The sequence below is a fragment of the Melozone crissalis genome, unplaced genomic scaffold (assembly GCF_028551555.1).
Source record: "Melozone crissalis strain CALT ecotype California unplaced genomic scaffold, PUWL_Pcris_2 ptg000019l_1, whole genome shotgun sequence".
NCBI classification, from domain to species: domain Eukaryota; kingdom Metazoa; phylum Chordata; class Aves; order Passeriformes; family Passerellidae; genus Melozone; species Melozone crissalis.
Window position 1 is genome coordinate 14,772,703 of NW_026535797.1, and position 24,234 is coordinate 14,796,936.

At 39.5% G+C, this 24,234-nt stretch overlaps 1 protein-coding gene across 1 annotated transcript in view; it reads left to right on the top strand.

The window, feature by feature from the left end:
• Positions 1-12,538: 12,538 nt before the first annotated feature.
• The window catches only part of LOC128937334 (gamma-aminobutyric acid receptor subunit pi-like), a 37,208-nt gene continuing 25,512 nt past the window's right edge, over positions 12,539-24,234 (top strand). Inside the window, exons 1-2 of the mRNA XM_054276965.1 lie at positions 12,539-12,612; positions 17,873-17,976. Of these exons, the coding sequence (XP_054132940.1) occupies positions 12,557-12,612; positions 17,873-17,976 (160 nt within the window). The 5' untranslated portion in view covers positions 12,539-12,556. The remainder of the gene's footprint in view (positions 12,613-17,872; positions 17,977-24,234) is intronic.

A 24,234-nucleotide genomic window follows, 5' to 3' on the forward strand; every position in this document is an offset into this window, starting at 1 on the left:
AAATCAATTACCCCAGGTAATCAAATCCACTGTCTTCCCCCCAGCTCTCTCATCCATTTAATCTAATTCTCGAGTATTGACACTATTGCAGGCATAATGGGAACAAAAGTGCTTCATTAAAGGCAGCACCTGGACATGTTCAATAGTGTAGCAAGAGCTAACAAAGCTCTGACAAATGCAGCGGGGCTGTTAAACATAAACTGACAAGTGGTTCAAGCAAAAATATGTGCTTCTCAAAACAACCTCTGAAGGAATGGAGGTTTCAGGTGGAGGTGCCTTGCTCCCAGGGAGGTTTCATCCTGGAGTGCTTTGCCGCCCCCTGGCACGAGTGCAGGTGAGCAGCGCCTGAGCACAGCCTGAGCTGGAGATGCTCAGGGGGAAGGAGCAGCAGCGATCCCCCAGGTAACACAGCCACAGTGCTCAGCCTGACAGAGGGTAGGGCACCCCAGTTCCAACAAGAATGTGCTTTGGTCTTGGTGTGAGTAATCCTACCAGATGCCAGATGAACATTAAAATAACTCATTAAGCTTCAGTTACTTCAGTGGAAAAAGCAGTGAGCAGTGAAATAAGAAAGGAAGTTCACTTGACAAGTAAAGGCTTATCAAGAGGTGAAAAAATTTTAGTCCAGGATGGGTCTAAAACAAAATAAACCCATGAAATACTTAATAATAATTGATTGTGTTTTGTGTGTGACTCTTGATACAGGTAATGTTGTGTGACTGGGTAACAGCATGCAAAAATAAAAGGCAACCTTAAATTTGAGCCATTTTATATGCTCATTATTTTCCACTCAAATAATCGGTAAGAGCTGCAGAGTATGTAGCCCCCAGGTTACTGAGAATTATTACAATAAATTAAAATTATTACAATAATTTAACTATTCATTCAGTATAAGAAAGTAGATTTTCATGGACAAACATTTCTATTAGAAAGTAGACCTTGTATTAGAATGCTAACTGATTCATCCTCTGCTTCACGAAATTTATGGTAATCAGAAAACTTTATTTCCTGATGAATTCTAAAGGTGGAACACATTTTATGGTGTTAGTTTCATTCTTTCAATTCCATCCTCTGGGACACAGACTAATGGAATAGAATTGTTACAGTAATTCCAAATCAATACTCTACTACCAGTGGATTTTAAAAGCCTTAAACATTAGCCTCACCTGTTACCTCATTAAAATGGGAAAAAATTAAATCAATACAATAGACTAGTTGGTGTTTTCTCACTCTTTCTTTGCCTTTTGCTTAGATACATATTGTACTATTTGGTCTATTTTTCAGGTCCTCACTCAATTCTGCATTTATTCCGTACTCATTTGATTAGCATTCCGAGCATTTCCAATTACTTTAATATGTCCAAAATAATATCTAATAAGTGTGAATGTAATCAAGTTAAAAATGGGGACACTTTGATTCATGCTGCACCCCATTTCATGTATCAATTATTACTTAAGTGGTAATGCTAATGTTGGCTTATTTGTAAGGGTTGTGTGTTATTGGACAAGCAATTCAAGCATCAAAAAAAATATCACATCCAGACTGCTGATCAGAATTTAACATACCTCCAGGAATCCCTGGAATACCAAGAGCTCAATGTGTTTTTTTTACTCTTGGCATTACAGCTGCTGAAAGCCATTACAGATTACAGTGTTGTTTAATCAGTGCTGCAAATGTTACAACCACCCTCTGAGGTTACAAAATGTAAGGAAAATCCACTAAAAAACCCAACTTACCCAACACGGGCTCCAATACAGATGCAGAGGCCTAAGTGCACAGAGGAGTTAAATAATTTCTCACTGTGGGCATCTAGATTTTTGTGTTCAAGGAGTATTCTCTGCAAGCTGTTCTCTAAAACAATTTCATTGCTCTCTACCAGCCTGAGGGTGGAGTCAGCTGATTTTCCCAGCTGATGAATGGCTCTATTGACAGACTCAAGCTCTGGGTTAATAACTGAGCTGTTCCCTTCTGGGAGTACCTTAAGGCAGGACGTGGTTTGGTGCCCCAGAGGTCCCACTGCTGCAGGGGGCACACAGGGGACAAGGGCTGACTCCTGGGGTGACAGGGCAGGTTTGTGCACGGGGACAGACTCGTGTCCTGAATTAGCACGCCCCTTGCTGAGGCTGCAACAGCCCCAGGAGAAAATTAATAAACAGAGAACCATAGGCACTCTGAAGGACCGGTATAAGCTTTACAATAAACCAGCACAAGTTTTAGTTTTATGTTACCAGGTTGTGCTGACGGCCTTAACGTTACAGGCCACAGCAATTAATTTGGAGTGTTGTCATTTACTTGCTTGTCTCCAGCAGTCCCAGCCCAGGTGTTGCTTCAGGGGATCTGAAATCCCAGTGACCACTGCTGCTCAAGGGCTCTGGTAAGAAGAGGAGAATATGCCCTGTCCCAGACTTCCAAATGCATCACAGCTGCCTTAGAGCCTTGAAATGCAGACAGGTGCTGAAAAAGAAGGTCTTAAAGTGGGAATTTAATGTTCTCCAGCTGGGCACTGTGAAGTGAAACAGGCAACATCACATTGATGCTTTGTATTTTCAAACAGAATATTTTCATTCTGATTAAATTATGACCTGCAATTAGTGGGAACATGAAAAAGGTTGTAAAGATGTAAATAGGAAGAGATCCCCAGAAATTTGAGGATTTCTGATATTGTGCATTAGCTAAATTTATGCTTGGAGTTCTGTTGGGAATAACAATCAGCACTGTTTCTGTGCCAGTTGCTTACAGAATTTGCTTTAAAGCTGTTTTCTCAGTTATAATGCTACAATAGGCCACATGAGACCAAACTTGCTTATTCTCCCACTTACAGCTGCTCTGTAATAGAAGCAGCCAGGGATTTTTTTTCCCACTGGGTTTCCAGCTTCTTTCTGCTTGACCGATGAATGGAGATAAACACTACACACTTTATGCAGCTAGACAGAGTGTTCAAATGAGATGTGGGGGAACGGTCCCAGAGCAGGCACACTCAGCACATATTCTTGACTTTTAATTGGATCAACACTCAACATGTGCAGTAAAGAATGGTTTTTACATTTCTTTAATTTCTCCCTCCCACAGATGCAATAACAAATAAGAGCTTTAGCAATAACAATAGAAAGGCAAACAACAGTAGAGGAATCTGCTCCATTTTTTGCCATGTAGAGATGTGTTTTCCTCTCTTAGTCTGAGCCTGAGATCTTCCCATGTTCTCTAACCTGTTCCAGTGCAGTCACAGCAGAGAAGTAATATCAAATAGCCTCTTAGGGTAACATGTCTGTAACTGGCTTTAAGATAAAGTTAAGAAAAAGGACAAGGGATAAAGGTTTTAAACTGAAATGAGGTAGATTCAGACTAGATAAAGATGACATTTTTATGGTACTGGTGAAACATTGGCACAGGTTGCCCAGAGAAGCTTTGGGTGATGATGTCCCTGCCCAGGGCAGCACGTTGGACTTGATGACATTTTAAGGTCTTTTCCAACCTGATGATCTTTTAAGGTCTTTTAAGGTCTTTTCCAATTATAGTTTATAATTCTGTGAAAAAGCAAGCAACATATGCTTACTTCTGATATGAGCTGAGGCTAGCATGTTCTAGGAAGAAAAAACAGGGCCTGTACTGCTAGAAGATACTGGATTGAAACCTATCAGCCTTTGCCTTCCTCAAAAGTCATCAACTCTTTAATCCCAAAAAACAGCACCAGGATTTGAAACTGAAATAGTCAAAATCATCTTTCCCCTGCTCCACAGCTTGCTCCAGCACCACCATATTTTACTACTGGTGACAGTATCAGGAAGGGTTTTGTGTGTTCCTGTTTATCCCTTTCATCCACAATCTTGTTGTCACAGGAAATGATTTCTGACAGCAGATGTTAAATTCTGTCTGAAGTGGCTTTTCTTAATGCAGCCTTTGCTGGTAATCACATTCCCTAAGTGGTTTCCCTTGTCCTGAATTTTGGTAGAACGGTATTTCCCCAGAGAAAGTGCTCTGAAAACTGCCTACAGGTCCTGAAGTGAGAGGGCACTCAGGAAAACATCTGCAAAACGACCACCTTTCCCTTCTGGAAAGACTTGAACAAAGCTGCTCAAAGGCTCCAGAGCATTTCCACAGCAAACAGAGAACAAGGCTGCAAGTTTCTACCTGGGGCTGCTGGGATGTAACAATTGCAAGAAGAAAAAACTGAGACAATCAGCGAGAAGAGTCATGCAAGCTCTGTTACAGAGGTATGGCAGAAGTAGAAGCCATGGGAAGCGCTGCCCCGACTTTTGTCTGTCAGGGACCCTTCCCCACTTCTCTGTCCAGCATCCTTTCCCCGGACGCGCTTGAAACTGAACAGGGGTGCGAGCGAGGTGAAGCAAAGGAGTGGCAGGGAAGGGGCAGCGCTCAGAGGCTCCTGTGGGGGCTGGAGCGAGCAGCAGCAGCAGGGCAGCATCCATCGGGAGTGCAGCATCCATCGGGAGTGCCGCATCCATCGGGAGCGCAGCATCCATCGGGAGTGCCGCCCCCCTGGCCGAGGGCGGGCTCGAACCCGCGGCGCGGCGGGGCAGAGCCGGGCCGGCTGCCAGGCTGAGGCTGCACCAGCGGCTCCTCGCGCTCCAGGTAAGGCGCGCCCGCCCCGGCTCCGCGGCTCCCTCCCAACCTCCCTCCCTCCCCATCCCACCCCCTCCGCTCCCTCAGCTTTTATATTGCTTAAAAAAAATATTAGTGTTTCCTCTCTGAGGTATCATTGTGCTACTGGATTAAAATGACTCAATCAATTAGAATAACTCAAATTTCAGTAAGTCAAATCGAAGATGTGCGTCTCTCCCCTAAAAGGCTGCAAAACCTTGCTTTTAAAAACAGCATGTGGAGAATGTGGAGAAGTGGCATGTGGAGAAACTTCTCCAAGAAAGACAATGTAAGAGCTAGCTCCCATTTTCCACCCCTATTCCTCATCAAATCTGCATCTCACCTCAAATGAATATATAGATGAACAATGCGCTAGTACTTAAAAAGGTGTACAAAATTTAAAGTGGATCACATTGATTGAACCTGTTATTGAGCACTGAGTAATGAAGAAAGGGAATATTTGAATTTAATGAAAGCATTTTATTTCTCTAGGAGGCTCTTTTTTCCCTAAAAATTAAAAAAAAATCCTATACACACAATTTCAATGGCTATTCAAACTTTATAAACAGGATTCTTAAAGGTTGTGCTCCATCCTGAACACCATGTAATTCTAATAACCTGTCATAGAATAAAGCTAAAGCAGTTTGTGCTGAAGGAAAAGGAAGATCTTGCAACAGGCACACACTTACAGATTTAACTAATCTTCCCATGTGGTAGCTGTAGAAAAGATCTGAAATATATATTTTATCGGAAAAATGCCTCTTGCTTTCAAAGCCCCTAGTGCGAGTTCCTCTCAGACCAAATTGCTGATTAGTTTGAGCTCAGCTGCACCTCTCAGTTGGAATAACTCCTCTGACCTCAACCTTAGCAGGTACAAAAGCTTTCAGCTGAGCCCAGGATACTCAGCTTGGACAACATTCACATTTTTTGCATGGCTGTACAATTAAAAGCATTATACCTTGTGATTATTATTCGCAAAAATACATTATTCTACTGAGTAATTTTAATTTTATTCATTTGTACCTGTCAATTCTGAATACAAAAGCTTAATAGATTAAAAAAAACCCCAAAACTGCTCTAAAAACTCATTTTCTCCTTCCCAGTCTTTCATCCTGTTGCACTGCTCATAATGGTTAGTTTGTAAATCACCTGGTTACAGACACTTAACAATTCACTAAGGAATTTGAGTCTAAGACCTTGGATCCAAACTGAGAAGTAGATATTTGGTGACTAAGAAAAAGAAGGTTTTCTCAGGAGGGTTTCAGATATGCATAACAATAATCAAACTCAGAAAAGTCTATGATTCAAAGTCATAACTTGGATGGAAAATAAAGGGGCTCAGCTCAGGTGTATTCCCTTCCTTCTTCCACTTTGCTCCCAAACTAACAAGAATTTGCAACAGAAAACAAAATGAATTGCAGACCAAGGGGCCTGTTCTCTGTCATAAATTTCAAAGGCACGTTGCACAACATTCACTGAGGAGAGAAGATGGATATGACTGACCCTGATCTGCTCCTGCAGGGCCCTGGTTTTTCCCTCAGAGGGGAAAAGGGACAGAGTGAGATGTCCCTCATTCTCCCAGGCACAAGGCTGCATGGAGGGGAGCTGCAGGAGCATTAGCTGGGTCCTGGATAGTTTCTGCTATGTGAGAGTGCTCATCAAATCTCACAATCATCATGGTCTATGTGGGGAGACTTGGCCCCAGGTTAATGGCTGGAAGATTCTAGATCTGCTAACTCTCATAGGAATAGTGATTCAAACTGGCACAACAAAGACAGGATCTCATTTGTCTTTCCAAATCAAGTTGTTATTTTCTTAATCTGAACCAACATATCCTGTCCAACTTTTTGGGTTTTCAACTATTTATCTTAATCCTATCTAGGCTGATAGTGCCTGAAAAAACCGTCTCCATTTTGCTATAGGTGATAAAACCACATTATTTATCCTGGTCTGTGTAAACAGTGAAGGTTTCAGAGCTGCAGGAGGGCTGTGTCTGTCCACTTGTGGGTGCCCTATAAAATGCTGGTGACCTGAAGTGCTCACCCAGGTAGCTGTCAGAGCTCAGAGGGTCAATGGGAGACCACCCAAGCCATCAGTGTTTGCCACCCTACAGCTGTTTGCACCTTCCTGCACAGTCAGAACCTTCCCAAAGGTGCCTTTGAGGTTTCACCCATCAGTTGCAGCCTCTGAAGGTTACCTGCCTCTCTGACCCAGCTCAAACACACTCATTCTTTAAATTGCACACAAACTGAGGGCCTCTTGAAGCCACATGGGTGGGCTGTGAATGCTGACTGTAAACCTGCTGTGGCAGAAGGTAATCCCCACTTGTCTGTGGGAGGACCTTGGAATGTTGACAAGCACCTTAAAAAAGCAATAAAGGTCTCAGATTTGAGATTTGGATTTTGGTACAAGAGGACTCAAACATTTGCAGACTTAGGTAGAAGTCCAGCTGCCCAGATAGCAGAACCAAAATGCACAGAGCAAAAAGTTTTATAAAGTCTGTGTGCACATAAACCCAACCATTAATAACACCATAAACCGCTGATTTCTTTGGGTAATTACAAATGGCAGTAATCATCAGCCATGACTCAAACACTGCTAATATGCCAGACTTTTGAGTGTCAGCTATCTAAATTCATATTTAGGAACAAGGTGGAGATAAGTTACTTAGTTCTCTGCCTTTTAAAACTAGAAAATATCCTGTAGGGCACATTTTCTGTAGATTTCTCAGTAGATATAAGCAGAGCTTGTAATGAGCACTACATTTAAGCAGTCACATGAATATGTTCGTTTCTTATAATCTATTCTGTGAATGTTTATTACTGCATCCATTTCTGTACACTGCTGAAACCTTTCAGTTCAGTGTTAGGCTGGTTGGGAGCAGGACATCTGGCACCTGCTCAATGAAGGCAACTCCTAGAATTGTACTGTCATCCAAAGCACCCAGTTTTTATAAATCTGAAATTAATTTTCCAGAAAAACAGTATAATGCTAACAGCATCCTTGCCAGTTATTTTGCAGCTAATCCACAATATGTAGTGTATTTAAAATGCACAGAGTGAAAACAACAACAGATAAACATATGAAATAATCCTATCATGGGTTATGTAACTTACTCTAAGGCTTTGATGTTCATGAAATTGATAATACAGGGAACTTGGTGAGAAATAAAGACCTCAATCCAGGGCACCAAATGTCTCTCATACACTTAAATATGTAAGTATTAGCAGCATACTGCTAGTCCCTACTCCTTTGGTGGCTAGAAGTGCTGATACTAAGAATTTTAAGGCTGTAACAGTAGATTTGTTTGACTTTGAGTCTCACCTCCCAGTGCATTTTGAGAACAGTGATTTTACATATAAACTCACTGAGTTGTTGTTTATGTAGTCTAAAATCATGCTATGATCATTTTTTAAAAAATGTATTTGTCATGCTGATTTGTTTGGGATAATTTTAAAGACTCTCATGTAATGCTTATACCTATGTAAACAATTTCTAATTATGAAGTTTCAATTACAGCTCATTTTGCTATACCAGAGAAGCAGTTTTAATTTCTGGTGAATCTTAAATTCATTCTACTTATTTAACAGTATGAGCTTCCGTTGCTGAAAAATGTCTTTGACAAAAACATCTCAGGGTACAGAACTTGAGAAGATGCTTTCAGACTGGAGTAACTTCCCAAGTTTTTCATTGAGAAAATGACACTTCTCCTGCCTGGCACACATAACAACTATTGATCAGAAGATCATAGCGTAACTGCACTCCAGTGTTTCACTTTGAACTATTGGCAGACACAGCAGCAGCAGAGGCCTAAGAGCCCTTCAATTGCTGACATAACCCTGTCATAACAGATGGCCCCTGTGCTGCCTGTCTGCAGAGAAAACACGACAGGACAGCTTCTTTCTATGGGCCAAGTACATCCAACTCTGATTACTTGCCCAGGGAGACTTGTATGGTTTCGCCCGTGGTGGGCAAGCTCAGATGTGCCCAGGGTTTAAAAACAAGCTAGCTGGTGTGCCAAAAGCCAGTTGTCAGCCACATAACAGGGTGCCCCTTATAATAGGATGCAGACATATGCATTTGTCCACTTTCATCAGTCAATTCCCCAGTTAGACCTGGAGTTTTGCTGTCACTGGGTTTTATTCCTTCTTTTTAATTTGCTGCATTAAAAGAAAAACCCTCCTTGATACTTTTCACTCATGCTGCAGTTTCTGCAGTATTAATCCTAATATAAAAAAAAAAAATTAATCTGTGAAAATTTTGCATTTCTTTCTCTTTCAGGGAGTGTTAGGAAGTACCATGGAACTACAGCCATTATAGGCAGACATCCAAAGAGAGATATCATGGGTATCAGACATCACTTTATTTCACAAAGTGCTTTGTCAGTGACTACTGTCAGTCTGTTGTATGCAGTTGACTTTTCCAGGCTGTGGTGGTTTTGGCTGAAGGAGAGTAAATTTTGTTCAGAGTGGCTGGAATGGGGCTGTGTTTTGGGTTTGTGCTGCAAACACAAGTGTTGGTATTTCAGGGATGTTTTAGTTACTGCTGAGCTGAGCTTGCACAGGGTCAAGGCCTTTTGTGCTTCTTCTACCATCCCACCAGTGAGGAGACTGGTGCTGCAAAAGAAACTGGGAGGGGGCACAGCTGGGCCCTCTACTTCCAAATCTTACCTTATGACTGCCTTCCATATACCCTCTCCCTTTCTCCCATGGAGTCCTCAGTGTTTCCAGCTTCCCATCATTTCCCCTCCAACTGGTTCATTTTGATCTAACAAACAGGGTGAAGTCAAGAGCAGATAAGCTCACAGGTTAGTTTGCAGTTCCAGTAGACAACGCAAGCAGAGAATCCAGAGCAGGGGAGGCAGTTTTACTTCTCTGGCACTCTGGGTGAATCCCTCCTGAGTTTCTCTCTGCCTTTCACTCAAGCACTTAAAGACACTGTCATTCAACAGTTTGGATGTGGAAGTAAAATGCAACTGTAATGCTAATTCAGTTTACACTCTAAACCCCACCATCTGCTTTTTATTTTAAGATAATTCTACATGCAGTTTTAGATGCCTGCAGTAGCAGCCATGGGAATTCAGGCATATGGCCACGACCATATGACAAAGTGTATTGTCTAATAATTTCTAGTCTTTCTCATGCATCCACTTGTGCATAAGGTACTAAAATAATAGGCATCTTATCCTTTAATTCATTCACACAAAATTCACTTCCAGTGAAGTCTTTGGATATTTCTACTACCTCTGCCAGCTGTCTGCCTCACCCCATTTCAGCCTCAAAGGTTAGTGAAACTTGCATAATTCACTTTTCCTGTCATGCTGAAGATAATGAATAACTGAATTCCCATGAGAAATGTCAAAACATTGGATGATATTTTACAGTCTTAATCTGATCTGAATAAAAGTAGAAAAAGGTTGTCTCATCATATGAGAATCTGGGGCAGATTTGTTACCTTCACCTCAATTAAATGTTCAGAACAAGATTCATCAATATATGCACAATAATCTGGATAGCATGCAGTCTGTCTAGTTAAACCAAATGGCTCAATATTCTATGCAGAAAACAGGTAATGCTTATTTTTCTAGTGTGAGAGAAAAATCTTATGGGTTTGGCTGAACTAGAGTTAAATGCCAGTAGTTCCATCCATACATGCATGCAGGAAGGAACCTTGCTGTGAATGTGTAGCCTTTGATAAAGAAATGTGTGACAGGAAAGGTCCAGATGTGCAGACATGCCAAGAGGGAGGCTCTTCAGCAGAACAAACCAAGCCCCCTAAGAAAGGGGCAGCAGGGAGAACGTGTGCGTGCCTGCAAGCGTGTACACACATGCAGCAGAGATTTATATCCAACTAAAGTATTATCTGTGAAACAGCTTGGGGCTCCAGCAGTTACCCAGTTCTGTTCCTTGGCTGGCATGCAGTGTCCCTCTGCAGTGAGGGCAAGCCAGCTGACGTGGCAATTGGATCTCTTGACTCGTCTTTCTTGCACAGAAATAAGGGATCTTCTCCCTTCTATTACCTCCATGCTATCTTTTCCTGAGCATACAAAAGTAATCCATGTACCGTAGGATGGATTTGACCTTTGATTTGTGAAAGACCAAAATTCTCCACCCCACCCTCCCATAAAATTGCTACCTTGGACATTGGTTAAGAACTGAAGGTAAATCAGTTGCTTTAGAAAGAAATCAGTAATAAGCTCACTCCTTTTCATCTTCAGTACTGTAAAAATGAAACCCAAACAAGCACAGAAATATCCATAGGTTTCCTTAATCTCTTTATAAAGGATCTTCAGTCGTATTAGGACCTCATAGTAGCAATTCAAAAGCTAAATATAAAAGCAGCTTTTTGAAGTACTTATAAAGTCAGTAAGAGGCTTTTTATTTTTAGCATATTTTCCTGTGAGATAAAGATAATGAATGTAGAAAGCATCCAAACCCAAAATGAGATACGCAAAAGAGATCCCACGATCTGCACCAGGAGTGCTACAGAATCAGCACGGAGAGAGCAATGTTCTGACAACACCATCTGCTCATTTGTGCTGTTTTTTCCTATTACCAGCTCTCTTAATGTCTCATGCATGATTTTCTGGGGAAGTCAGGAGGAGTGTATGATTTATTTTGACATTAATATTTACCAGGCTGGTGTATGCTTAAAGTAGCCAAGATGCTGAGAATGGTTGCTCGTTTTAAAAGCCATTGAAATGGTTTTCCTTTTTCTTTTGAGACATTAACAAGTTATTTTGTCACTTCACTGTTACATAAAAGTCATATCCCATTCGCATGACATTAATTTAGGTAAATACCACAAGTTTTGCTCTTACTGGAGCTGTAGACTGAAAGAAAAATTACTTTGGTTTTTAAAAAGCTTTCTGACATTTTACATTGGTCACTAAAGAACAGTGAAACAAAATTTGAGGCTGTGAAACTTGAGTTCTTTATATTAGCAGTTTAGTGGGAAATTGAAGTGCAAGATACTCCTGCAAAACTCACGCTGGACACTGAAAATGGTCTGTTTGATTGCTCCTTCGTGAAACCTGAAAAAGATATTTCGTTTGCATTTATTAACATTTAACAATTGTCTTGCAGATTCTGGATAAGTAGCATTCCTGACATGTAGGGATTTTTTAGAGTTTTGAAGCAAGTCTTACAAATAAGGTTTGTGTACTCTGCGGAAATACAGCAAAAGTGTGCACAGTCTGTGCATTTCAGATCTGTTGCATGACTGCATTACACTATGGATTGATAATCTTTTCATCCAGAAATGGATTACAGAGCTGACAGATTTCTTAAAATAGCTATTATGGATGTGAATCATACTGACAAAAGCAAAGAAATCCCATTCAGAAAAGACATCTTGCCTCAGCCAAACATTCTCATGAATGTGGATGGCTATATATGACTTATATACAAAGGATTTTTTAAATTGCTAGGCATAGAAGCCTAAAATTTCATTTTTTCTCATTAACAAAAAGATGACCAAAGTTACATACCAGTGGTATTGATGCTATGCATGTACCAGAGAGGTTGCTCTTAAATAGCTCTGTGTTCTAAGATGGGGTCTTGTCCCTTTAGAAGGGACACTGATATGCCAGAGATGCACTCACAAGCATGAGGGTGCACAGGATTACATTATTTTTCACAGCAATTACTTTTCCTAATATTTAAAGGACAGAGGCTAAAATGAAAGAGCTGTAGTATAATGGAATGGAGCTTCTTTTGGTTAGTTAAATTAATCCTGATGCCACCTGTTTGTTTTTTTTTTTAACTTTTGAGATTTTTTTTTAAAAGTGATGTAGATATTTAGTAATACATTAGAATAAGATATTCAAGATACAATATCTTTAGTGTTTAAAACCTTTGGAAAAATTCATGTATTAGGAATACATATGTGCTGTAAAACATTAACTCTGCACTTTTTGTTTTTTTAGGAGCTACAAGAACTTCTGAAAGAATTTGTGACAATGTGCAGCCTTAACTGCTGCAGCCTCAGAGCCCTTTTTCTATTGCTGCTCTATAGGTAAGAAATATTTGCTAAAAATATTATTTCTTCAACATATTATTATATCAGTTGGTTTATAATCAACTTACTTTACCATTAGAGACGTAGCTGACAAAGTAACAAAGTAAAATCTTCTTGGCATTTGAATCTTGCCTCTTACAAAAATTAAAGAACCTGGGTATTAACAGAAGCACAGGACTGAGTTTCATGAATCTCAGCTGCCTTGATTAACAGATTTTTTTTTTAATTGGAAAGATTGATGAGGGAGCAAAAGAATGGAATTTATGAGGCATATGAACCCTCAAGTAAAGGATTACTGGGTACAAAGTGAGTATTGTATCAGATTTGCTTAATACAGATGGGCACACAGTCCTTGCCTGGAGCATAGTGCCTTGCCCTAGGACAGAAGCTCACAGTCCACCTAGATTTACTGCAAGCTTGAGATAGTAAAATCATCACTGTGCACTAAAAGGAGAGTATCTTAAAAAGAAATATCTATTTTAAAAATTGTTTTTTTATTCTCTGTTATGAAATTGTAAAGTCTTTCGGAAATCTGAGTTGCCTTATGCTGGAAAGTGAAAATTATCCCCTCTGGCTACACATAGCACTTCTAACAGTACAGCTGCCATGACAGAAAAATATAGAAATGGAGCACTTAAAATATATTCCTTCTATAAAAAGGGGCAAAAATATTCTTTAAGTAATTCCAATAAGAAAATGTAAGCATGGACAGGTTAAACATTCTCATCACTACTTTCATCAGAAGTATTTAAAGTCTGTGAGCCAATTCTTTATCTAGAATTGCCTAACCTACTTCATCTCACAGTAGATTCCTCAGGGTAAGACTCTATCTGAGCTTTAACTCGGGTGGGTGTGCAACCACTCATTTAGATAAAGCTTTCTCTTAGTAGTGGGAAAAGGTGGAACAATCCCCAGAAAATAAGTTTAAAGCATCAACTTCCCCCATCTTCTCCATTCCTATAGAGGGGTCTTTGTGCAAAACATGCACTTGCTCTAATTCCACCTTCTTCCCTCATCAGCTGTGACTTGCCATGCTATAATGAGTGGGTGACTCGCGGCTTAGCCATAGTAAAACACTGCTAAAAGACCAACAATTTCAGAGGCACCTAAATTAAAAGGAGGCAAAATTCCCCCAGGAGCTCAGCCTGTGGCACACATTTCATTAGTATCAGACAGAGTTTGTGAATCCTCCTGCAGCTTCATGTGGCTGTGAGTGTCCAGAAGCACGGGGGGTTCATTCCTGAGTTCATCCATGGGGGTGAGGGCACACACAGCACCTGTGTGAGTGCCTGGGTACAAGGGCACAGCATGGAGCTGCTGTGTCTGTTGTTCCCAAATCCAGACACAGCTCTGGCCCGGGGTTATCTCACACACAAGATGATGCTTGGGTTCAAAAATGCATTTTTCCAGTGCACAGATTAGGAGGGGTTTGTGTGAGTGCTGTTTAGGACAAAAACTATCCTGCTTGGCACTGAAACAGAGAAATATTTCTAAACAAAACCCAAGGGCTGAGGTGCACCCAAAGCAAGGGCCATGGTTTTTTGCCAAGTGATCCCTTAGATATTCCACTTGGAAAAGCTCTGCCTAACATGTGAAGAGAGTTTCTTTTACTGAATAATTTACAGTGAGTAATGGTATGGGGTTGTTTTTCCCCTTTCTATCTCTCACTGCCTGAATGACACTTCTTCACTTAACATTAACTTATATTACAATCACAACATGGCCCCCTTTTTGCTATTAAAATCTGTTGCCTGGATGACTTCTTTCCCATTTTTTTTTAAAGTAGTAATGAAAAAATTGAGGCAAACTGATCATTTTCAGGAATCAGCTTAAATGAATGAATGCTATTTGGTCTGAAGAAGGGTTCCCATTTGTTTCAGATAGGGTGTTTTTAACATAAAGAATGCTAGCCTAGGTTTATGGAGTCAGAATTCTTTGAAATGTTCTTATTTTTTTTTTTTTGCCTGAGCTCAAGAACATTTATGGTATTTCACTGTTTGTTCTTGTGCCTGATAACATGATGCTAATTTCAACCTCACCATTTAACCAAAAAAAGAATGGTGACAGTACTGTCCATTTCAAAGCAGAGAATTAATCAGTGATGTGGATCTTGCTACAGTTTATCTGCAAAGACCATAAACCTCCATATCATTGAGCATGAAACCAGAAATAACAACTTTATTTGCATCTGTAAGCCCTTTGCCTGTCAGTGAATTGCCTGCAAAAAGGCTTTTTTTATTCATGTTTTCCTGGAGGGAGTGTTTCAAAAGCTTGTTCAAACTGTATCTGGCATTTTGTTTGTCTTCTTGCAGTTCTAAGGTGTTTCTGTCTCTTTCATGCTTTCATTATACATATCTTCTGACAAAAAATAGCCAGAGAAAATATTCTCATACATGTGTCTAGACTGTACTTATTCCTAAATAAATGATATATATTACTGTTTAGGGCAAATGTTCCTTTTTTCCCTTCCTGTTACCCCGTTTGGTTAAGACACTAACTTGAAAGTACCTTAAATAACAAACAGTTGTTGTACCTTTCAAGTTTAGCCAAACTCATGAAAATTGTCAGTTTTTGAGCTCAAGAATGACTTAGAAAAATAAATAGATAAAAATCTGCTTTTATAAAAGCAACCAGAGGTCATTGAACCTGATGAGTTAAAGCATTTATTATGCATTGACAGCCCAGAACAGGCAGATATTCTCAGCTGAAAAATAATTATATGCTCAGGGTTTTTTTCTGTAAAAGCCTGTTCACGCCTCAGTTACTGGAACACCTGTTGCAAGGCAATTCCAGACTTAAATGCATGCCAAGGCATTTCACATACATTAAGAAAATGGAGGAACTTAAACAGCTTCCTTTAACTATGAAACATAAATATAATGAGACAAATATTGCTTAAAAGAGAAGCTTAGATGCATTGAGGAGAGGATGCAGGAGTGGAATGAGTCTCAGATTTTTCCTTTGTGAGTGTGTGCAGCTGTGAGCTCACCGTGCCTGAGCTGGGAATGGAGCTCGTGGATCAAAGAGCGCTGTAAAGGCACAGGGCACCATCCCTTAAAACACAGAAACCCCAGACTGCTTAGGGCACAGAACCTCTGCAGGTTCCTCATCTCTCACCGCTGACAGCCTGCCTCTGAGTGTCCCAAAGTCAGCAAATTGGTAACAGCTCACACTCACATTTAGGAGGCCTCAGGTTCCTTTCACTTGCTGGCTTGCTGTGCTAGGACTTCTCTAAGGTTTTATGGCCAAACTGCACACAGGGGACCATGCCTCTTCAATTCACAGCCTCAATTACAGCACAACAGCTTTCCCAGGCTTACTTAGCCATAAATCTCAAAAGGCCGGTGATACGAGGCTACACATCATGTGTTAATGAGGAAAATTATGAATTATCACAGGTCATTTAAAGGAAGGACTTCCATAAAAATTTTAAAGATATATTTTGGAAATTAGAGTTAATGATTATGAACCAGACCCCTCTGCAATTGCAGATTGATTGGCAGAATAATGATATACCCTAACAGTAGAAAAGAAACAAGTTTTCCTTTAACATTTCACAACAAGTAAAACTTATTCAAGAACAATCCAGTAAAGCTGTGAAATTAAGCTCATGCAGCTCACTGAACACTTAGCTAAAATTTATATGTAAATTACAAAAGGAGAGATATCTATTCCAAGTACAGTATTTAAGAAATTAATTACAGTCAAATGCATTTCCAATTTCAACACCTCTATGCAACATAAAACTGGCCTTCTTATTTATAGTCACAGCTCAATTTAACATGACTGTTTGTTTCTTTAGGAAAAAAACTTACAGGAGAAACTTCCCTTATTTCAATGCTGGCATTACTCAAGGGTATACTTAAATAACAACATCATTCTTTGGCAATATAGAAATAAAAAAGGGAAAAAATAAAGGAAAAAAATGAGAACATTTAAATAGCTAAGATATTTGTGCTATAAGGCAGCTAATGAAAAACAGCTATTTCTGTGGCAATAGGATCTGGTGAATAAAAAATTATACAGCAATAGCAGCTTTTCAAGCCAGTGGACACCACATTTAAAACCACAGTGTGATTTGGCCACATGCACTCAGTGAGATCATCTTAGCATGTAAGCTTTTCCAGTTTAAGATACTGGATTATTCCTGGTGTCTCAGTGTCCTGACAAAACAGCTCAAGCTTTCTCGGAAACAGCAAAATTAAAATGAAAATATCAAGCTTTGGAAAGCTCCAAGAGACCCAGAAATACAATGCAGAAGAGAAAGCAGAGTTCTCAGGAGCAGCTCCAGAAAGAACCAACACTAAGAAATTCAGTGAGGATTTAGCACTATAAGGGAAGACCACAAAACACTGGTAGCCCCTTACCTAATGGTCTATGCTTAGATTCTTCTCTCTAGGAGCAAATCACTGCAGCTCTTGCACCTCCTGTTGGAGAGCTGGTCATTTTTAGGGGCCAGTAATTCCCAGAGCAAGGATTAAAATCCCCAGAGCCTTCTCCTGGTGTTTATATAGGTGTCTGGTCTCCATCAGCAGAGACAGTGCCTCTGCCAGCTGGGCTCACTAAGCAATGAATTGTTTGATTCTCACCTTCATAATTCATACCCCACCTTTCTCAAATCATTGGGAGCAAGTAGTTGTTACCATCTGTGCTGTAATTTCTGAAGGGCACATCCTGCTCAGGGTCTGGGGGTGCTCACCTTTGGGGTTAGGCAGAAAGGGTTTGTAATTGTTTATATGGATTTTATGGATTGTATTTGTAGCTGTTTCTGAGCAGAGGAAGTACTTGAATTCTCATTGTGCTTTACTGATTTTGCTCAACAGGATTATTTCTGTAGCCTGTTTAAAAATTGTGTTGTGAAAGCAGGATTTTAAGTGTTTTTATGCACTGGTCTCTGAGGCTGGTTTCTGTCTCTGAGACCTAAATATAATGTATTTCATTATGTAAAAAGAAGCTTTATTTTAAATGATGAAATAAACAACCAGCATCCCTTCCACATTCCCAGATTATAACCATAATGCTTTGTTTACAGATAAAGTATTAAAGAAGATTGTTTCTCAGATGGAATGTTAAGAAATAATAGACTTTAAGGCATAAAAAGAAATAGACTTTAAGGTATAAAAAGAAAGAATGAACTCTAAGGTACAAAAGATATTTTTTTCCAATAAGAGCCAAATACAGATTATGAAACCTGATATTTTTTGGATTTTTTTTTATTATGTCCTTTTAAAATATCCTCATTTTCAATTCCTTTTAGGTCCATGCAAATTCCTGAAGCTGAAGGAAAAAGTGAAATTCTACCTCCAACAATACAAAAAATCATAAAAGGGTACAACAAGTATCTACGTCCATTTTTTGATAGTAAGTAGAAAAGCTCTTTCAATAAGACTGAGTCATAACATAATGTGACATCTAAAATTCAGCAGTGAGAGTGAATGGATTTTTCTGTACTTTTTTCCTCCGATATCTGCTAGCCACTGATCTGATTATATATGTTCTGTGATATAATAAGATGGAGTTTAATAGCTTTTGTGGCCCAAGGTGAAACTTGTATTTTCCAAGTATTTGCAAGCTAAACTTTCAGACTGTTAGAAAACTTGACTATCATTGTATGTGTGTCTTCATGAAATATGCTGTAACATCTTACCTATTTAAAAGCATAATTTCCTCTAATTTCCTAAATAATAGCTATAAAAAGCTTTGATTAAAGATTTGAAAGCTTTATATATCAAGCTGTTCATAACAGCACAGGCATATCTTGTTACTATGCAAAGTACTATATGCCTCAGCATATGGTACAGATTGCAAGAGAATTATTTAATAAATGATTCTTGCCTCAGGTCTTAAAGGTCACTGAACAGATTTACTGAAAATTGTGGGGGGAAAATGAATTGAAAAGGGAAAATGAATAAAAAATGTCAGTTCCCTGCATCAGAAACCAATGGTCACCAGATTGGAAGAGCCACAAAATCTACTGCATCAAGGCTGATTTTTCTGCCCTGCAGTGCAGTCAGACACCTGAAATCTCAGTGAAAAATCTTCTTATTTGAGTCAGGCTATTGGGTGTATCAGAAGTACTGAGGAGTTATGAAGTGGTGTGAAGAACTTGTCCTGGAGAAAGTGCAGAACACTGAAGAAGAAAATATTCTGAATGTTGAAAAGAGGCTCAGCACCATGTGTCTGTCAGGAAATAAACTTATAGTGTGAATTATAGACCTTAAGCTGGATGTCTGGAAATGCTAGAGGTGTGAGTGCAAATGAAATATTTTATATCCCTTTGTATCCTACTTAAAAAATTGATTGACTAATGAGTTTCTAAGACCCTACTGTTATCTCTTGCCATCCAAATACCTGGTTTAGTATGGATGCTCCACATCATGTGCTGTTTCTGGATCCATTTATAATAATTTTAAGATATACCTGTATTTTAGGTTGAAGAAAAAGAGGAAAACTATTTCATCAGTTTTTTTTTAATTGTGATTATCTTAGCTGATGATAAAACTGCTATAAAATATTTAATGCTCTAAGGAGACTGACAGCAAAATAAAAGTAACTTTAATAAATAAACTAACTCTTCCTCATTGGAGATGATGCATAATGTAAAATAACTGTGTTCAGTGGCCATTAATATATTTTATTCATTACCTCATGATAGTACTAGAGATATGTTGGCACTGCCATGATGAGTGTGCTTGGGTAGACAGCAGAGTCTCAATTCAAAATCCTGTAATAGCAATTAAGACCTACCGTAAAGCATATTTGAGTTACAAATCTCCCTTTTCTCCATCTTTGCCTCAGCTGTTGTATTGCAGCAAGGCTGTAGTTCTTTTTTTGTCGGGATGTTTTGTTCAGAGGGATGCCAAGGGCTCTCTGGGTGTGCCCAGAAATCCCAGAGGAGCTTGGGCACAGACTGAGTCTGTCACACAGAGCCAGTCTCACACCTCCAGACAGCTCCAGCATCTCTGCCAATGCTCACTGCAGCTCAGGCATGCAAACTCTGCCTCAGAAACCTCTGATGGATCCTTATTAGCTCCAGTGCTGAAGGAATGAGATGACACTCTGGAAAAAATACATTTTATTGATGCCGCTTCTAAATGCAGGGTTGGTGGTTTTGTGAGAAATTACTTTCTTTGTAGGAATAATTTGAGCTAGGATGACTCAGGCAATGCTTCTCTTTATTTTTGAACCTATAGCTTTTGGTGAGATCACTGGGGATCACTTTCCCTGTCACAGAGGAAGGTGTGCTTGGGCTGGGGAGTGGGATCAGCCTGGTCCTGACCCCCCTCTGTTTCTGGCAGGGTGGGCTGCACTTTGCCTGAGGGTCAGGCCCAGGAGAAGCTATTGCTCTTCTCAGAAGCAGAGCTAGCAAACCATCTAAATTCTCAGCTTAACAAACCTGTGGAATTCATTTATCTCTGTGACCTCAGCTATACTAGCCTTGTTCTATGTAATATTTTCCTGGTTTATTTGGTGTTTTTTTGCCTGCAGATGGTGCACCTTGTGTCTGTTCTTGGTAACTGGCTTTAATCAAGTGGCACTGAGCTCCTTAATATTTAACAAAATGGGGTTTTAGTCCTGAAGAGAAAGTTAGGTAAAAGCAAATGTTCATAAAATGACAGTTACATTATCCTAAACCCAGAAAAACCAGAAATATTTACTAGTTAAGTAAAATTTATGGCAGCTCATAATTTTTTTAGTTTAATGAGCCTCCATTTGCTTATTAATTTGTGTTTGGTCTTTGTGCTAGGGCTGGCAGATGACTGGAAATGTCCCAACCACATACCCCAGCTTGGGTAGTGTCATTAACAAGGGGAACATGAAGATCTTTTTCATTTGAGTCTAATGACTGCATAGCAACATAAAAACTGTCTTCTCCTTTCCTTGCATGGAGTGAATCTCCTGCTTTCCTAGACTTTAATTCTGGGTTTATCTCACCTTACTTTGGCCATCTCCTCCTGCACAGTCACCCCTCCAGACTGGCTGCACAAACGTTGCCATTTTTGTGTAACACAGACTGCCCTTCCCATCTCCAAGCACTGAAATTGGGTGCCCAAAGTTGGGTTAGCTGAAGGCAGCCTTAGTGTGTCAGAGGTCTGCAGACAGGTAAAACTGGCTGAGTGTTCTGTGTTTGTCCATGGTGGGTGACATGTACCAGCTGCCACATTGTGAGGGTGCTTCAGACGCTGCTGGCACAGAGGAATCTCAGCTGCACTGGTTATTTAGCTCAGCCCTCATCTGAATGTTGCTATTAAGAATGTTCTGTTTCCTTATCTATAGCACTTCAATGTTCCTCTTTGAGTTGTTTCATCAAGCAAGTCTTTATGAATTAGGCAGATAGGTGCAATTACTAATTTAAAAACCCCCAAACCCCTGATCTGGAATTATTTTAGCCATTCTTTGGACTGGAATATGAAATGCTCCTATATTAATGTTAGTAGATATTATTCCTCAGTATAATAATATCTAGCCTACCCTTACAGATATATATGGAATACTTCCATAGAAAAGCTGGCATAAGGGATTTAAAAATCAACAGTTATTTCCCTTAAATGTGCTACATAAACCTGATACTTTATCTCAGCAATATAAGTTGATTTCCACCTCAGGTTTTCTGCTGGAACCATGTAGATCAATTTTATAACTTTTTGTGCTGTGCCAAACTCTCCGAATTAATGAGCAATTCCTGCAGACTTCAGTGAGCCTTGGATTAGGTTCATAGGGTTGTTAAGGGATGCATAAAATCTTGTAAATAATTTTATACAAATAGATTTTGTTCTGTGATTGAACGTGATAATTTAAGTGTTCTAATTAAAAAGAGAGATACTAGGAAAAGGTCACAGCTAAGTATATTTGAATATGGAAGCTGCTTTCAAGTGGTACAGAAAAGTGTCATGCTTAAATCAGTTATTCTAAATCACATTTAAAAGATTATTTTCCTTCACTTCATAATGAGTAATACATCTCATAGACAAGTTTTAAATTAAAGCAAATAAAGTTTTTGGGTCCATCCTTCTGTCTAAGACCTGTCATCATGGGGTTTTTCCCTCAAATGTTGTTTATATTAAATTCTATAAATGTAATTAGATGAAGGCATTTTAGTCTTCAGAAGTGTACAAATGAGACATCAGAATGTTAGCTGTGTCTAACACCCTTCAGTTTAATGAGGCAAACTCTCAGGGTACATGAGAAAGAAATACCAAATAAATATCATCTAAAGACTATTTTAAGTCCTAGCTAGCCAATATCTAATCCTTTAGAGAAAAAGCAAAAAGCCCAGAATATGTAAATAAACTTCAGCATACACATAGTAATGGAGATTTTCTTTCTTTTCCCAGAAGACACACAAAGACCATCTGATTGCCACCCAACCCAGGTTCCTGCATGCAGGACAGTTTGGGTTTTGGTTTTTGGCAGGGTTCTCCCCTGCCTCTCCAGCCCCTCCAAAGGTTAGCTCCAGAGACTCTAAATTATAAATGGTGCTTATGTTCAGATAGTAAAAGATCCATTTATTTGAAGTTTCCTGTTGTCTACAGCTTCCATAAACTGGGATTTTACTTTGCTTTGCTAAACAATGTGCACAACTAACTACTGCATGCATTTTGTGACATTGGACAAGTCACCTTTCTGACTTCTCTTTGAGGAGCTGAGTAAACAATGCTCCTTGATTTTAATGTTACAAGATTTGATATTAAACTTCCATATTTTTTTTGTATTTTGGAATATTTCTCACTGTGTCTGCTGTTTGTGCATTTTATTCAAATGTGGAAAATGAATCTTGTCACAGTCATAACAGTCTTGCCAATACAGAATAGATTGCAAGATAACTTAATTCTGTGCATTACTCCCCTTTGTAATAATGCTGCTGCCAAAGCATAAGATGGAAAGAGCATGTTAAAATGATTATCTGTGACAGCCTCTAAATCCTTCTCAAAGGCACTGCTTGCCAAGATGGTTTCCTGTCCTGTGTGTGCTGCCTGTCTTATTTGTCCCCACATTAATTGCTTGCATTTGGCTGTATGGAAACATGGGGGTTTGGACAAATGATTTAACAAGCTGTTGTTAACATGGTCCCCACCAATTTTTGTCTTGTCCACAAACTGTACCAGCAAAGCAACATCAATGTCTAAAAGTTATTGATGTAAACAAATAGGATTGAAATTGATTTGTGCTAGAAATGGGTCTGTCTTCTCATGCCTTCAAATCAAGAATTGCAGTTGAGATCTGTCAGGTCTGTCCACTTTCTTCATGTAACTATTTGTCAAGAAAAATGTCTTGTGGCGGGAAGTTAAATGCACTGAAAAAAAATCTAAGAATTATATAAGAATTCTGTTATACTCCAAAGCAAAGCTGGCAATCAGAGGGACAAAATGAGTTTTCTAGGAAGCTATTATGAGTTATTCTAGTGAAAATTTTCCTTCTAATTTTCTGTTTACTTGCAGTATTTTATGCAGTATTGCTGCAAAGAAGAGACATTCTTCCAAGAAGCCTTTTGAGGCCTTAGTGAATGTCAGAATTGTTTTGAGTTTTCTTAAACTAAATGAGAAAGGGCTCATGCTAATGGCTCAGCGCTGGAAGTTTTTGATAGTGCTGATCCATTGCAGTAATGGGTACACACATGACACAGTGCTGGTTTATTTTGCTGCTACAGACCGGGATCATTGCAGTGAGTGATCCAAACTTAATTTTTAGGTATGCTGTCTGCCACTCTTCTGGCTGCTTTCCCATTTGGGATCACTATGAATATCTATAGAGGGCACAGAGGAACAGTTTACATAAATTGCAGGAAAATGGAAACGTGTGCTGCTTGGGCTGCATAGGCAGCGCTGTAACAAGGCACTCCCTTTGGCCATGCTCTGCCATGCTTTGAAGATTCCCTTCAATAATGCAGGACACAGTGACTTCAGTTTTCTTCTGAAGATTGGGAGATTTCTTCTGATGTTGTCATTATACATAGAACTTCTGCCAAACATATGGAAATGTAGGAACTCACTGCCTCATCTGGTTTGCTGCCCAGTTTTTGACACTGTCAACAGGAGACCTTCAGAGGAAGTTCAGAGGAAACCCTGGTGAATAATTATGAGCAGACTCATTTTGTTATTAGTACTTTACAATTTATGATGCCTTACTAAACAAACATTTATCCTCACATGAAAAAAAGAAATCAGCATTTAACTATTAGTGTTGTTCTGATTTAATTAACTGCTGGAGCAAAGGTGTTCTCAGCATCTTGTATTGTGTTAATAATGATCCTTTCCATAATTTGTTTTCCAACTCCTCCCATAGAGCACAGTGCTGTATCTGGGATGATGGAATTTTCTGCTGGGTTTTTGTGGGTGCTGGGCTGGGCAGGCTGGGTGTACCTGGGCAGTGAGAGCTGTTGGCTGGGTTGAGTGGAGCAGGATGGTTTGTCCTGACTGTGCTGCCACTCCTTGGCACTTGACCCCCAGGGCAGGTCTGTGTTCTGCCACTTTGAGCTTGAAGTGCATCTCAACCTGAGCTAGATGTCTTGTGGTGCTTGGGAGTCACCCAATGCTGCAGTGCTGTTGTGGTACTCAGTAATATTTTGAAAAATTCTTCAGCAGGAAAGTAAAAAAAAAAAAATCTACAAAGTCCTGTATG